Consider the following 15,026-nt stretch of genomic DNA (forward strand, 5'->3'; position numbering starts at 1 on the left):
TGGATGGGCCACTGGCCTAATTCATCATGGCTTCTCTTATGTTTTTATGGACCTCCTGATGGCACCTGGTTTTTTTGCCACTGTGTGACACAGTTGGACTGGAGGGGCCATTGGCCTGATCCAACATAGCTTCTCTTATGTTCTTATGGACCTCCTGATGGCACCTGGTTTTTTTGCCACTGTGTGACACAGAGTGTTGGACTGGAGGGGCCATTGGCCTGATCCAACAGGGCTTCTCTTATGTTGTTATGTTCTTCTAGTGGTGACGAAAGCCATGAGGAGTTGGTTTTCAGGCTCCCCAAAATCCAGGATCTAATCAAGTGAACCCCACAGTTCAAAGAGGGACCTCCATTGTTTTTGGAGGTGTTGTTCTTCTTACCTAACACTTTAGGTCTATTGAAGAGGTCACCAGTCCCTGTGGTCGTTTTGGGGTCCAGCTCCCCTTAAGAATTAGCCCCTTGCCAGACTGAACCCATGTAATGAGTGGCTAAGTTTTTAACTTTGTTAGAGCCAAACAGAGATGGCCAACTTTCCCAAAGAACCCTGGAGGTATATCTAAAATCGCTTGGTATGTAATATAGCAAAAAGATATGAAACCTGGTCTGCAAGCCACAGCAAACCCTGTTGAGCTGACCTGCCAAGGCGATTCTCAAATGTTCTCCTTGTGATAACCTTACAGTCTCTGTCTCTCCTTCCCTCTAGAAAGAAGTCTGTCTTCATAGCTGAGTGACTCAAGGTATCTTTACCCAGTTGGAGGTGACCCAAGAGCAGGCGAAGGAGATGGAAGAGCAGCACCCAGGAGAACTTGGAGGTGGCACGATATCGAGCAGAGGCCCCCGTCGCACCCAAGCTGGGAGTGGTGCTGCTGAATTACAGGAAAACACTGTGCCAGTTATGTCTTTCCAGGTCATGCCTATCTCAGACGTGCATTGCCAACGCTTCCGGCAGTTCCTCTACCGAGAGGCGGATGGGCCCCGAGAGGTTTGCAGCCAGCTCCATCGACTCAGCAACCGCTGGCTGAAGCCAGAGAGGCGCTCCAAAAAGGAGATCCTGGACGTGGTGGTCCTGGAGCAGTTCCTCGCCATCCTGCCCCTGGAAGTGCAACGCTGGGTGAGAGAATGTCGGCCAGAGAGCAGCTGCCAGGCGGTGGCCTTGGCTGAAGGCTTCCTGCTGAGTCAGGCCGAGGAGGAGAGGCCGTTAGAGCAGGTGAGGGGGTTCCCTCCAGGTATGTCCCATTCAAATCACATTCCCTGACCTGATCCTGAAGTTGCCCTGAGAGATATTTGTCCACGTGAACATAAGAAACATAAGAACATAAGAGAAGCCATGTTAGATCAGGCCAATGGCCCATCCAGTCCAACACGCTGTGTCACACAGTGGCCAATATATATATATATATATATATATATACACACACACAAACAAACTGTGGCCAATAGCAACTGATGGACCTCTGCTCCATATTTTTATCTAACCCCCTCTTGAAGGTGGCTATGCTTGTGGCCGCCACTACCTCCTGTGGCAGTGAATTCCACACATTAATCACCCTCTGGGTGAAGAAGTACTTCCTTTTATCCGTTTTAACCTGTCTGCTCAGCAATTTCATCGAATGCCCACGAGTTCTTGTATTGTGAGAAAGGGAGAAAAGGACTTCTTTCTCTACTTTCTCCATCCCATGCATTATCTTGTAAACCTCTATCATGTCACCCTGCAGTCGACGTTTCTTCAAGCTAAAGAGCCCCAAGCGTTTCAACCTTTCTTCATAGGGAAAGTGCTCCAGCCCTTTAATCATTCTAGTTGCCCTTCTCTGGACTTTCTCCAATGCTATAATATCCTTTTTGAGGTGCGGCGACCAGAACTGCACACAGTACTCCAAATGAGACCGCACCATCGATTTATACAGGGGCGTTATGATACTGGCTGATTTGTTTTCAATTCCCTTCCTAATAATTCCCAGCATGGTGTTGGCCTTTTTTATTGCAAATGCACACTGTCTTGACATTTTCAGTGAGTTATCTACCACGACCCCAAGATCTCTTTCTTGGTCAGTCTCTGCCAGTTCACACCCCATCAACTTGTATTTGTGGCTGGGATTCTTGGCCCCAATGTGCATTACTTTGCACGTGGCCACATTGAACCTCATCTGCCACGTTGACGCCCACTCACCCAGCCTCAACAGAACCCTTTGGAGTTCCTCACAATCCTCTCTGGTTCTCACCACCCTGAACAATTTAGTGTCATCCGCAAACTTGGCCACTTCACTGCTCACTCCCAACTCTATATCATTTATGAACAAGTTAAAGAGCATGGGACCCAATACCGAGCCCTGCGGCACCCCACTGCTTACTGTCCTCCACTGCAAAGACTGCCCTTTTATACTCACTCTCTGCTTCCTATTACTCAGCCAGTTTTTGATCCACAAGAGGACTTGTCCTTTTACTCCATGACTCTCAAGCTTTCTAAGGAGCCTTTGATGAGGAACTTTATCAAAAGCTTTCTGGAAGTGAAGTTAAACAACATCTATCGGGTCTCCTTTGTCCACATGTTTGTTCACCCCCTCAAAGAAATGTAACAGGTTAGTGAGGCAAGATCTTCCCTTACAGAACCCATGCTGAGTCTTCCTCAATAACCTGTGTTCATCAATGTGCCTACTCATTCTGTCCTTGATAATGCTTTCTACCAACTTTCCCGGTATTGAAGTCAGACTGACTGGCTTGTAGTTTCCCGGATCTCCTCTGGAACCCTTTTTAAAGATGGGGGTGACATTTGCTACCTTCCAGTCCTCAGGAACGGAGGCAGATTTCAATGAAAGATTACAGATTTTTGTTAGAAGATCCGCAAGTTCAACTTTGAGTTCTTTCAGAACTCTCGGATGTATGCCATCCGGACCTGGTGACTTATTAGTTTTTAATTCATCTATCAGTTGTAGGACCTCCTCTTTTGTCACCTCAATCTGACTCAGGTCTTTCAATACCCCTTCCAAAATTAGTGGTTCTGGAGCGGGCAAAGTTCTCATCTTCCACAGTGAAGACGGAGGCAAAAAAATGCATTTCTTCTTTTGAAAGATATAATACTTACTGGAGTCAAGCAAGATATAAATTGTTCTATTTCCCCAAGTGTTAATTCTCCGTATGGGAAGTGAACGGCCTCCTTCGGCAGCCTCTTCTACTAGGGAATTTCTTATCCCCCCGGATGTCTCACCAGGTGCAGATGGAAGGGTGCAAAGTCCAGGATCGGCAAACAACAGGAAAAATGGGCTCCTGTGTTAAAACAGCGCACAGCTATAGAAAAGACAGGAAAATGCACTCCTCATACAATTCAGTATCAAACATCACAGTGAACTTTGTATGTTTTGTGCAACAGTAAATATGTAGCTATATGCAATTACTCTGTTAATACAAAACTTTCAAGAGCAGCTTGGGCTTGTCAGATGCATAAATTGTAGGTCAAAGCGGCCACTTTTGCAACTGTGGAAGACTTTACCGTTCCGTACGAATTCTTGGTGAGGAGGAAATCTTGAAAAAGACCTTACTTCTGGTGGAAACGATCGTTGGGCAAAGGACCCCAGGAGCAAGAGACTTCAGCGTCTTTTGAAGAGTTTTATTGTCTCCCACAGTTTTTTGTCTCGTTAAATAATTCCTTGAGCACTCTGTTTGAAGGACTTTTGTATTTTAGGGTGGACTAGTTTAATGAGATATGGACTGAGTAACCTGTGGAATTCACTGCCACAGGAGGTGGTGGCGGCTACAGGCATAGACAGCTTCAAGAGGGGGTTAGATAGAAATATGGAGCAGAGGTCCATCAGTGGCTATTAGCCACAGTGTGTGTGTGTGTGTGTATATATATATATATGTGTGTGTGTGTGTGTGTGTATTTTTTTTGGCCACTGTGTGACACAGAGTGTTGGACTGGATGGGCCATTGGCCTGATCCAACATGGCTTCTCTTATGTTCTTACTTCTGGGACAGAGGACTTGAACGTTTTGTATTGATGGAGTCATTGCATATAGTTTCATATTTGTTGTTGTTGTTCAGTCGCAGTCGAGTCCGACTCTTTGCGACCCCATGGACAAAGTCATGCCAGGCCCTCCTGTCTTCTACCATCTTCTGAAGTCTGCTAGTTTCATATTTACTGTTGTATAAAACATATAAAGTCCACTGTGATATAAGGTGTTGAATTGTATGAGGAGTGCATTTTCCTGTATTCTATATAGCTGAGTACAGGAGTGGGGCGGGAAACGTTGCTCACTCTCTTTTCCATTCCATCTCTTTCTGTTCTCTCTGGCTGCTGTTCCAGGTGTGGGGACCATCCGTGGAGAGAGATGCAGCATTCCCCAAGGCGGAAGAAGCTTCCCTGGAACGAGAGCAGAGGGCGCAGACCCAGGAGGGTGCCCAAGATGCCCTCTCCTGTGGTAAGGACCCATTTTGCCTGTGTGTACGCAGGGCAAGGATTCAGCCTCCTGGGAAGGGAGTGTGTGAAGAGGGGAACAAACCAGCCAATGGAATAGGAAGTCACGACAGACACCCTTCCTTGTTTCTTCTTTCTCCTTCCTTCTTTCTCCTTCTTCCACAGGTAGCGGAGAGATGCTGTTGAGTCCTCATGTGTTTGGGGGTGTGGAAACAGGCCAGGTAGGGGAAATAAACAGGGAACAGCCTGGGTTCCCCCCTCCTTTCTTGGGGGGGGGGCTTTTGCTCCTGCGGTTTCTACAATGGTCCAGGAGAGAGAGGCTGTCCCCAAGTCAAGCCATACATCCTGTACCCTTTAGACCAGTCCCTTCCAGTATGCAGTCTCTGAGGACTAAATCTGCTTTTTCTTTCAGCGTCCCTTTTCATTTGAGGAGGTGTCTGTCCGTTTCACTCCAGCAGAATGGGCCCTGCTGGATCCGGGCCAGAGAACTCTCTACAGGGAAGTCATGCGGGAGAACTATTGCAGCGTCATCTCTCTGAGTAAGGAAGATCTTCCACGAGTGCCGAAGTTAGAACTTGAAAAGCATTACATCATTTTGAGGACTTTCCAGCTCTTTGTTCAGTGTTGTGGCCTTTGCCGAAGCCAGAGAAGTTATCCTGGTCAGAGGCCAGAGGCAAAGGTGGGGATGAGAGACTGGTATATAGCAGCCGCAGGCCGGCAAGCCAGACATGTCCAGGTGCTCACACAAATCCCAGAGTTGGGGGGGTGGCTCTGAATCAGCTGTTGGTGTTGAGTGTTGGGCAGCCTGCAGCTCACCAGCCCATTTGCTGGCTTCTGCAGGCTCAGAGCCAGCCATGTGTGGCTCCCTTTCTCCTGAGTCTTCCCCAGGGGACTTTGTGGAGAGCTCAGGCTGCTCACGACAGAGATGTTCGGAAAGACTCTGGGAGGGGCCAGATCCTCATTTCTCTCTTGCTAAAATTTACAACACCCCCTCTGCTCCCCGCGATGGGATTACAAACATTCCCTTGAATTGAGATCTGGAAATGATCCTGTTAAGAACCCAAGCCTGGGTCCCCCTGGGTTACTAGTCTTTGTACCGGAACAGCACCCGGTTCAGTCGGTTCACAAGGAGAGTGGACACAAGTCAAGCAGGGACTATATAAAGATTTATACAGAATGTAAAAACAAGTCATCTACAGTTCTAAAGATTTATGAAGGATGTAAAAACAAAACATCTATAGCTCAGAAGAACAAGAAGATATCGGATTTATACCCTGCCCTTCTCTCTGAATCAGAGTCTCAGAACGGCTCACAATATACTTTATAGTCTTCCTCCACAACATACACTCTGTGAGGTAGCTAGGGCTGAGAGAGCTCTCACAGAAGCTGCCCTTTCAAAGAGAACTCTGCAAGAACTATGGCTAACCCAAGGCCGTTCCAGCAGGTGTAAGTGGAGGAGTGGGGAATCTAACCCGGTTCTCACAGATCAGAGTCCACATACTTAACCACTACACCTATGTTAGCCACTACACCAAACACTTAACCAGTTCAGCAACAGAAAAACTATCTTATGTTTATGAAATGTCTGGCATTAGGTGGTACCTTTCCTTACAGCATAAGCATTCCAGCTTATGCTTAAGTTACTCTACATAGTGCAGTTCATCAGAAGAAAGCGAGAAACATCCAAGTGCACCAGCATGGCATGAGCATAAAGTCTGCATGGCCTCTCTCTGGTCTATACCGGTATTATACTTTCCACCCCTCTAGGATCAGGTGGCTCAAATGAGCCAATCAAGGGTCCTCCAAGACGGAATCTTCCAGAGGCTGGTAGCACCATTCACCTCCCACCTCCATCCTGATTACACAGCGGGATCAAAACAGTTAACCAATTACCAGGGTCTTGAGTCTGGCCTTGAAAGAGATAAGGATGTTACCTGCAGGGAGAGTCAAATCATGAACACCTGCAAGGCAGACCAGGCCGCTTAAGAATCCCGTTACGCCTTGCGGGGAAGTGGGGTGCTTTGCCTCATAGATCCGTCCCACTTGTACCAGTTGGGATTATGGGCTATGATTTCGACCACGGTTCCATCCTCCCAGAAGAATTTTTACTCTTGAATTTCTTTCCTTCACCATATAAGAATGATGTCTCTCTCCCTCTCTCGTGTGTGTGTGTGTGTGTGTGTGTGTGTGTGTGTGTGTGTGTGTGTGTGTGCCAAAGAAGACCGAAGTGTAAGAGAGACGTTGGTGGAGATAGACAAGAGTCTCGCATCTGAAGAAAGGCTGGAGGGTTTCTCAGGAGGATCCCAAGAACATGTTTCCTTCCCAAAGGAGGTTACTGACAGTGAGTACCTTTCACGGTTATGTCAAGAGAACAGGCAAGGAATAGCCATGGAAATTTCTGATTCACTTCTGAGCAACATTTGACTTGGTACAGTCCTACAGCCTGCTGGGTAAGGAGGCCTTTTGGGAACTGGGATGTGGAGGGTCAGGAGTTCCTTCTGAGCAAAAGCTGTGGCTCTTGAGGGGATGAGGGATCCTTAAATATAATATATCCTAGGTACGTAGGGGGGGGGTTATGTCCAGGAAAGCTGGAGGAGGTGAAAGGGCCATCAATCCTTTCTTCCTGAAGTCACATGGGTGCTTTGGGATCGTACCTGCCCCCTCAGGTATTAATGGGATCTCTTTATTCCAGCAGAGGATGATCAGAAGAATGAAGAGGGTGATGAACTTGATCAGCAGTTGCCAGAAGGAGTTAAGAATGAGGACTTGAGAGAAAACATCAGGAGTCGAGGCAGACCTAAGAGAATGAAAGTCAGGCATATAGTTGAGAAAAGAGATGTAAGATGGCGTATTTTACATTTTCCAAATCAGAGAATAATGGAGGCAAGTACATCCATTCAATGTGGAAAGTATTTCAAAAGTAGATCAGAGCTCCTTGTGCACCAAAGAACCCACAGAGGCGAGAAACGCTTTGGCCATCTTCAAGAACATAGAAAAAGCCACACAGGGGAGAAACCTTTTGAACGCTCAGAGTGTAAAAAGAGATTCACTCGCCGTAGCATTCTTCAAAGCCATCAGAGAACCCACATAGGGGAGAAACCTTTTGAATGCTCAGAGTGTAAAAAGAGATTCACTCGCCGTAGGATTCTTCAAAGCCATCAGAGAACCCACACAGGGGAGAAACCTTTTGAATGCTCAGAGTGTGGAAAGAGATTCAGTCAGAGTGGCCATCTTAAAAGCCATCAGAGAACCCACACAGGGGAGAAACCTTTTGAATGCTCAGAGTGTGGAAAGAGATTCAGTCAAAGTGCCAGTCTTCAAAGCCATCAGAGAACCCACACCGGGGAGAAACCTTTTGAATGCTCAGAGTGTGCAAAGAGATTCAGTCACAGTGCCAGTCTTCAAAGGCATCATAGAACCCACACCAGGGATAAACCTTTTGAATGCTCAGAGTGTGGAAAGAGATTCAGTCAAAGTGCCAGTCTTCAAAGGCATCAGAGAACCCACACAGGGGAGAAGCCTTTTGAATGCACAGAGTGTGGAAAGAGATTCAGTCACAGTGCCAGTCTTCAAAGCCATCAGAGAACCCACACAGGGGAGAAGCCTTTTGAATGCTCAGAGTGTGGAAAGAGATTCGGTCACAGTGCCAGTCTTCAAAGCCATCAGAGAACCCACACAGGGGAGAAGCCTTTTGAATGCTCAGAGTGTGGAAAGAGATTCGGTCACAGTGCCAGTCTTCAAAGCCATCAGAGAACCCACACAGGGGAGAAACCTTTTGAATGCTCAGAGTGTGGAAAGAGATTCAGTCGCAGTGCCAGTCTTCAAAGGCATCATAGAACCCACACAGGGCAGAAACCTTTTGAATGTTCAGAGTGTGGAAAGAGATTCAGTCACAGTGCCAGTCTTCAAAGGCATCATAGAACCCACACCAGGGATAAACCTTTTGAATGCTCAGAGTGTGCAAAGAGATTCAGTTACAGTAGCATTCTTCAAAACCATCAGAGAACCCACACAGGGGAGAAGCCTTTTGAATGCTCAGAGTGTGGAAAGAGATTCAGTCAGAGTGGCCATCTTCAAAGTCATCAAAGAACCCACACAAGGGAGAAACCTTTTGAATGCTCAGAGTGTGGAAAGAGATTCAGTCACAGTGGCCATTTTAAAAGCCATCAGAGAACCCACACAGGGGAGAAACCTTTTGCATGCTAAGAGATTCAGTCACAGTGGCCATCTTCAAAGCCCTCACAGGGGAGAAACCTTTTGAATGCTCAGAGTGTGGAAAGAGATTCAGTCGCAGTGCCAGTCTTCAAAGGCATCATAGAACCCACACAGGGCAGAAACCTTTTGAATGTTCAGAGTGTGGAAAGAGATTCAGTCACAGTGCCAGTCTTCAAAGGCATCATAGAACCCACACCAGGGATAAACCTTTTGAATGCTCAGAGTGTGCAAAGAGATTCAGTTACAGTAGCATTCTTCAAAACCATCAGAGAACCCACACAGGGGAGAAGCCTTTTGAATGCTCAGAGTGTGGAAAGAGATTCAGTCAGAGTGGCCATCTTCAAAGTCATCAAAGAACCCACACAAGGGAGAAACCTTTTGAATGCTCAGAGTGTGGAAAGAGAGTCAGTCACAGTAGCATTCTTTAAAGCCATCAGAGAACCCACACAAGGGAGAAACTTTTTGAATGCTCAGAGTGTGAAAAGAGATTTCGTCAGAGTGGCCATCTTAAAAACCTTAAGAATGCTCAGAGTGTGGAAAGAGAATCAGCATGGCGGTCTTTGACAGCATCTAAGAACAGGGGCATAGCTAGGGCTTTGGGGGCCTGGGGCCCAAGATTTATGTGGGCCCCCCTATGTGTGTGCACGCCGCCAGAAGCATGATATGATGTCACTTCCTGAAGGTTGGCAACTCTACTGGAAAAAGAGTTAAAGAACTCAGGCACTACCACAGAAAAGTCTTGCCTGTGATGCCCTCCCCTTAGCATTTAAATGTGGGGATGGAGAGTAAGAAGATTACAATGTTGAACAATTCAATGGGGTGGGTCCTGCCCCTAGCCTATCACCCCACTGATCCAAGTGTATTTATTTATTACAATATTTATATCCCAGCCTTTCCTTTTGGCTCAAGTTTGAAACCTTCCTCCAAGCTAAGCGGCTGTAAGTGGTACCGAATAGAGGAATATCTTACCAAACATGATATTCTCTCAAAAAATCGCTTCTCCCACGATCTGCTCTACTTTAAAAATGATTTATGTTATTAAATGTTTAATGAATAAGTGAGTTTATAATATAAATCTGTTTAACTTTATTCTTACCCTCTGGAGTTTTAAGTATCCAAGATTGTTTATTTCCATATTTGTATCTTTTGTTTTTCTCTTTGTTGTACACTATGACCTCACCAGTGCTTTTGTTTGATGTTTTTTTGTTATATGTATATTGGGTTTTTTTTAAACTGATTATTATAATAATACAAATAAATTTTAAAAGGAATAAGGCTTTTGACCCTTGCCTTTGGTCAGACAGTAATTATCAGAATAACTTCATCTAGGTCAGTTTAGGATAAATGAATGTGGTATAGTTATGTCAGGAGCCATGTTTAGCATTATTAGTTTGACTACTGAGCAAGGGTCAATATTTCTCACTTACAGATGACATTTTATATTATCAATGGTAATTAGGCTAATGTGGGGACCAATTCCTGTATATTTTTGCACATTTGTTTATATTTTTAATTTTTTAATTTAATTAACATTATTATTGGGCCTATACATTTATATTTTCTTAACCTTCTTGTACTTACTTCAGTTTGGATTGGGTTAAATTTATTCTCCTTCCCCCCTTTTTCTCATTTTCAGTTAAGATTAAAAATGACCCATTATAAAAACTACATGTGTAATCTTTAATAATCTGTTTATATTTAGAGGCCCCTCATGATCTGAGTCCTTAAACTCAAGTTGGCTTAGTTTGGACATAAATCCAGCTCTGGTTCCTCCATACCTTTACCTGTGAATTCAAATAATCTTTCCCCATAAGGCATGCAAAGGCCAATGCTGGCACAAATTGGGGGAAGGAGGGGCTCCTATATAGTTTGAGTACACCTAATGCTCAGCCCTACAGTTTTTTGTGTGTGGGATATTTTTGTATTTTCATGTGTGTGTGTCCACACTTGGAAGTAATGATGACCTCTGGTGACCCACCTCTACTGGAGGCCTGAAAGATATTCAGGGAGGTGGCTGAATAAGCCTGCCCCTCTCCTCCAGACTGGGTATTTCAAGGAAGTATCCCATCCAAGTACTAACCACAGTTGACCCTGCTTAGCTTCCAAGATCTGATGAGACTGAGTTTACCTGGGCTAACCAGCCATAAATCTAAATGTGTTCAACGGGGCTTACAGTCGAAGTGAGCCCAAATGTTCCAGCCTGAATCTGATCATCCCTGTGTTGTCAAATCAAATAACAAAACAAAAACTAATCCCAGGGTTGCCCAAGAGGGAAAAAAGCCTCAAGTCTAGTTCTACCCAAACAGCAGCTCAGGTTGAAAACCTGCCTGTGACAAATTCCTCTGGCTCTGAAGGCCTCCCAAGATTGAAGGTTTTCAGTTTTAAATTAAAATCTCAATACAAAGAAAACTGCCATAGATGTATCTAAACCTACTGCACTGCTAACTGGCATTCTTGATGTCTAATCAATTCCACCACCACCACCACCCCCCCGGCCAAAATCTAGCAATCTGCCTTAAGTCTCAGCAGAAAAGCGCGGGTCACTTTAAAAATGATTACCAGAACTCCCTTCATAGTCCAGTCCTGCTTGTCACAATCTTGCTCCACCTGCAAAGTCCCCAGATATTTCCTGAGTCGGACCTGGCAACCCTAGCGCGATGTGGGATTGTCATTGTACCTTCTTCACAACCATCAATGACAAAGTAGTTTGGCTTGCCCAGGACGTAACTTGGAAGTACGAAAGAATGCAGCCTCACGCGTCTATAGAAACGTGTAAAGGAAAGAGTTCCTGCAACAGCGGCCGCTCCTTCCCCCCTCCCCTCCCCTAACCAACCACGGGCTAGAAAGCCGCGCATCTTTGGATGCGAAGGCCGACCAGGCGTGGCAACTGCTTCCCTCTCCTTCCCACAAAAAAAAACCCCAAGCCGCAACCCTGAACGCTGGGCGAGGAAGGCAGCCCGCCCTGCAGGCAAGGAGGGGGCGGGATTCACCCGCAACGCTGGCCGGGAGACGCCGCGCTGGCTGGCAAGGTTGCGTTGGGAGGGCGGAAAGAGGAAGCGGGAGAGCTCTCGCTAGTTACCGGCCGAGGGCGGCAGCAGGCAGCTTTCCCAAGGGCACTCGAAGACGCAGCGCTTGCTTGCTTGCTTAGCGGCCGGAGCACTGAGCTAGGACACGGCCATTGTTCGGGACCCCCCTTGGCAATTGCGGGGGCCCCCCAGACCTGGGGCGACCCGCCCCCCCTCCCTACGCCACTGTCTAAGAATCCAGAGAATTAGAAATCATGGAACATCTTAGTTCATTAAAAGACTTCTCGGAAACATGAATCTACACAGAATTTTTGCCCTCAGCAGGCAGAAATGTTAAAAATAGGCTATTGAAGGAGCTTGAGCCATATCTGAAGCCCTCAAGTACATCCCACTATCCCACATGGTGTTAAAGAAATGTCTACCCCCTCCAGATAGCTGGCAACTCACGATTAAGTGTTACGTTATGAGCAGGAGAAAACAAAACTCATTTACGGGAGGGTCGTAGCTCCTTAAAGAGATGATTATTTGTTTCAAGTAAACGAGACATTTTGTTTGCGGTGCTTTCTGGAAGTTTTTATGAGTTAAGCTTCAATAAATGTGTGAAAGGTTGGTGTGGCACGTCTTTTTCCAGTCCTTTTGCAAGTTGTTGAAAAGAAACCTGTCCTGACCTGGATAGCCCAGGAGGCAAGCCTGATCTTCAGATGTCGGAAGCTAAGCAGCAGTCAACTCTGGCAAGTACTTAGATGGGAGACCTCCAGGAAATATCTGCAGTCGGGAGTATAGGGGCAAGTTTTATTCAGCCACTTCTCTGAATATCCTCTAGGCCCCTAGCAGGGGTCAGTCACTGTACGTCGCCCTAATTTCCAGGTGCAGACATGCACACAACCACATACATAATAAATAAATAGAAGAAGATGAAAAATTATCTTGCAGATGCTTGAAACCCACACTATGGGCATGACTGATATTCATGAATGAATGAAACCAACCCAGTTCTCCTCCATTCATGAGGTTGATCAGTTGAAGAGTGTTGGGTTTAGACTTGGTAGGTCTGGGTTCAAATCCATGGTAAGAACATTTAAAAAGTAAGAGCATAAGATAAGCCATGTTGGATCAGGCCAATGGCCCATCCAGTGGAACAAAAAACGGGCTCCATCAGGAGGTCCATTAGTGGGGCCAGGACACTAGAAGCCCCCCCACTCTGCCCCCCCTCCCAAGCACCAAGAATACAGAGCATCACTGCCCTAGACAGAGAGTTCCAACAATATGCTGTGGCTAATAGCCACTGGTGGACCTCTGCTCCATACGCTTATCCAATCCCCTCTTGATGCTGGCTATGCTTGCAGCCGCTGCCACCTCCTGTGGAAGTGAATTCCATATGTTAATCACCCTTTGGGTAAAGAAGTACTTTTATAAGTTCTAACCCAACTGCTCAGCACTTTCATTGAATGTCCATGAGTTCTCGTATTGTGAGAAAGGAAGAAAAGTCCTTCTTTCTCTATCTTCCCTATCTCATACATAATATTGTAAACCTCTGTCATGTCACCTTTCAGTCAATGTTTCTTTAAGCTAATAAAGCTCTGTGGATGCCCTTTAGCCAGTCATATTTTCAGCCTAAAAGATCGTCTTTGACTTTCTTTCTCCCACTCCTCTGCATGCAGCTGGTGGTCTGCCCTTGAGTCAGTCTTAGTTCTCTCAGAGCTGTTCTCCCAAGAGCAGTTCTCTGAGAGCTGTCTCAGCCCCACGTACCTCTCAGGGTGACATTTGTGGGGAGGGGGAGGGATGGAGATTGTAAGCTTCTAGGAGACTCCGACGGCAGGGTATAAATCTAAAACTTTCTTCCTTATTACCTTTTGGGAGCTCCTGTGATCAGGGGGATCTTGACTAAAAGAAAACCCACATTATTTACTAAAGGTGTCAGAGTTCCAGCTCTAACATTATAGGTGCAGACAGAAAAAGGTTTACACACAGGAAAACATCTGGAAAGTTTCAAAAGGTGCACCGGGGGTTTGCGCAAGGAATCAGCAGAGACTAACTCCTCCTGCCGCCCCTGGCTGCTTTTATTAATAAACATGACCTCACAACATTCCACCTGCTACAGCCAATTAATTACCGTGTGTATTCTGTCCAGCAACAGCGGGCACATGCATACATTAAACAAACAAGTTTTCTTTGAGACCATAAATCAAGTTTGTCTGCAAAACATTCCATCCACATACTGTACTCTCTCTGCTTTCAAACGTACATTACTACATCTTCTCTGCACTTAAACTGAATCCCCACATCTCCTTTCTTTTTATTTATTTTTTCAACTATTAGGGCTAAAGGAGAACATTAACTACATAATCTAAATACATTGATTAATGAAGAAATACATTGAATATAAAACAAGCTATTAATAATATGAATATCATAATCACTACTATTACAAAATTTCCCAACTACTCCCAATTTGGAAACCAGGATCATATTTTAACCATGGTTTCCTCTATAACCCTTGATTCACGCTGAAGCAGCCTGTCGGTCACTTCCGGGTTCCTGTCCTGCATCTCGACCTGTGTTATTAGTGACAGGCTGCTTCGGCGTGCCGCTGCACCGGCCCCCTGGGTCCCACAACGATGGGACCGATGCCACAGGGACGGGCTCGAAACACTCTATAACCCCTCAAAAGAACAGCAGTCTAGCTCGCTTCCCCCGAGCCCTGCCGCCATAAGCCTCAAGGGGGCTCATTTTGCGGCATCTCCCGGCGGGAGGGTGGCACCCGCACGGGACACATATCAAATGAAAGAGGGGGCGCAAGGCTATCAGAAACAGCCGGCGGAGGGAGTCGGGAGACCACCCCACTGGGGGATCCACACCCCGAAAGTGATGAAGGTGACGCAGATAGAGCCAACAGAGCAAACAGGACAAAATAAATAGGCTGCATTATGCAGCACAGTCTCACTGGAATCTGACTGGCTTCTCAGCGTGGAACCCGTTCTCTCTAGTCTCACTTTGAAAAAAGTAAAAAAAGAGTTTTATTTAACTTTATTTCCCCCTTTCCCTCTCTATAAATAATCTTGGTGTTTCCAGCGGTGATATTTGGGGGATTTTTGGGGACGTCACAGGAAGTGCTGTGAAGTCACTTCCTGTTTCCGGCAGCGGCGTTGGGGGAAATGATGTCACAGGAAGTGATGTCACTTCCTGCTTCTGGCAGGTGGCGCGGGGGAAATGATGTCGCTTCCTGTTTCCGGCGGTGGCATGACATCACCGGAAGCGACGTCACCGGAAGTGACGTCACTTCCTGTTTCCGGCGGCGCGCGCACCCCTACCTTCCCCCCCCCCCCAAGGTGTCCCTGGCTGGCCTTCAGACATTATGGCCACCCTAGGGCAGAGCTG

The 15,026-nt window shown here is 46.3% G+C and overlaps 1 protein-coding gene across 1 annotated transcript; it reads left to right on the plus strand.

Moving 5' to 3' along the window:
* Nucleotides 1-702: 702 nt before the first annotated feature.
* On the plus strand, nt 703-9,050 carry LOC132588989 (zinc finger protein 420-like). Its single transcript, XM_060261501.1, has 7 exons — nt 703-1,206; nt 4,297-4,411; nt 4,573-4,628; nt 4,820-4,946; nt 6,629-6,748; nt 7,100-8,554; nt 8,677-9,050. Exons 1-7 carry the CDS (start codon nt 781-783, stop codon nt 9,048-9,050), a joined length of 2,673 nt encoding a protein of 890 aa, XP_060117484.1. The 5' UTR covers nt 703-780.
* Nucleotides 9,051-15,026: the final 5,976 nt, after the last annotated feature.

Source organism: Heteronotia binoei, chromosome 21 (genome assembly GCF_032191835.1).
Source record: "Heteronotia binoei isolate CCM8104 ecotype False Entrance Well chromosome 21, APGP_CSIRO_Hbin_v1, whole genome shotgun sequence".
NCBI classification, from domain to species: domain Eukaryota; kingdom Metazoa; phylum Chordata; class Lepidosauria; order Squamata; family Gekkonidae; genus Heteronotia; species Heteronotia binoei.

What these genes read in the sequence shown, in the direction of transcription:
- LOC132588989 (XM_060261501.1), top strand. Translation starts at nt 781, where the DNA reads ATGGAAGAGCAGCACCCAGGAGAACTTGGAGGTGGCACGATATCGAGC. An exon ending in CCAAGATGCCCTCTCCTGTG is followed by an intron (nt 4,412 to 4,572) that starts GTAAGGACCCAT and finishes CTTCTTCCACAG; the next exon opens with GTAGCGGAGAGATGCTGTTG. An exon ending in CCCAAAGGAGGTTACTGACA is followed by an intron (nt 6,749 to 7,099) that starts GTGAGTACCTTT and finishes TCTTTATTCCAG; the next exon opens with CAGAGGATGATCAGAAGAAT.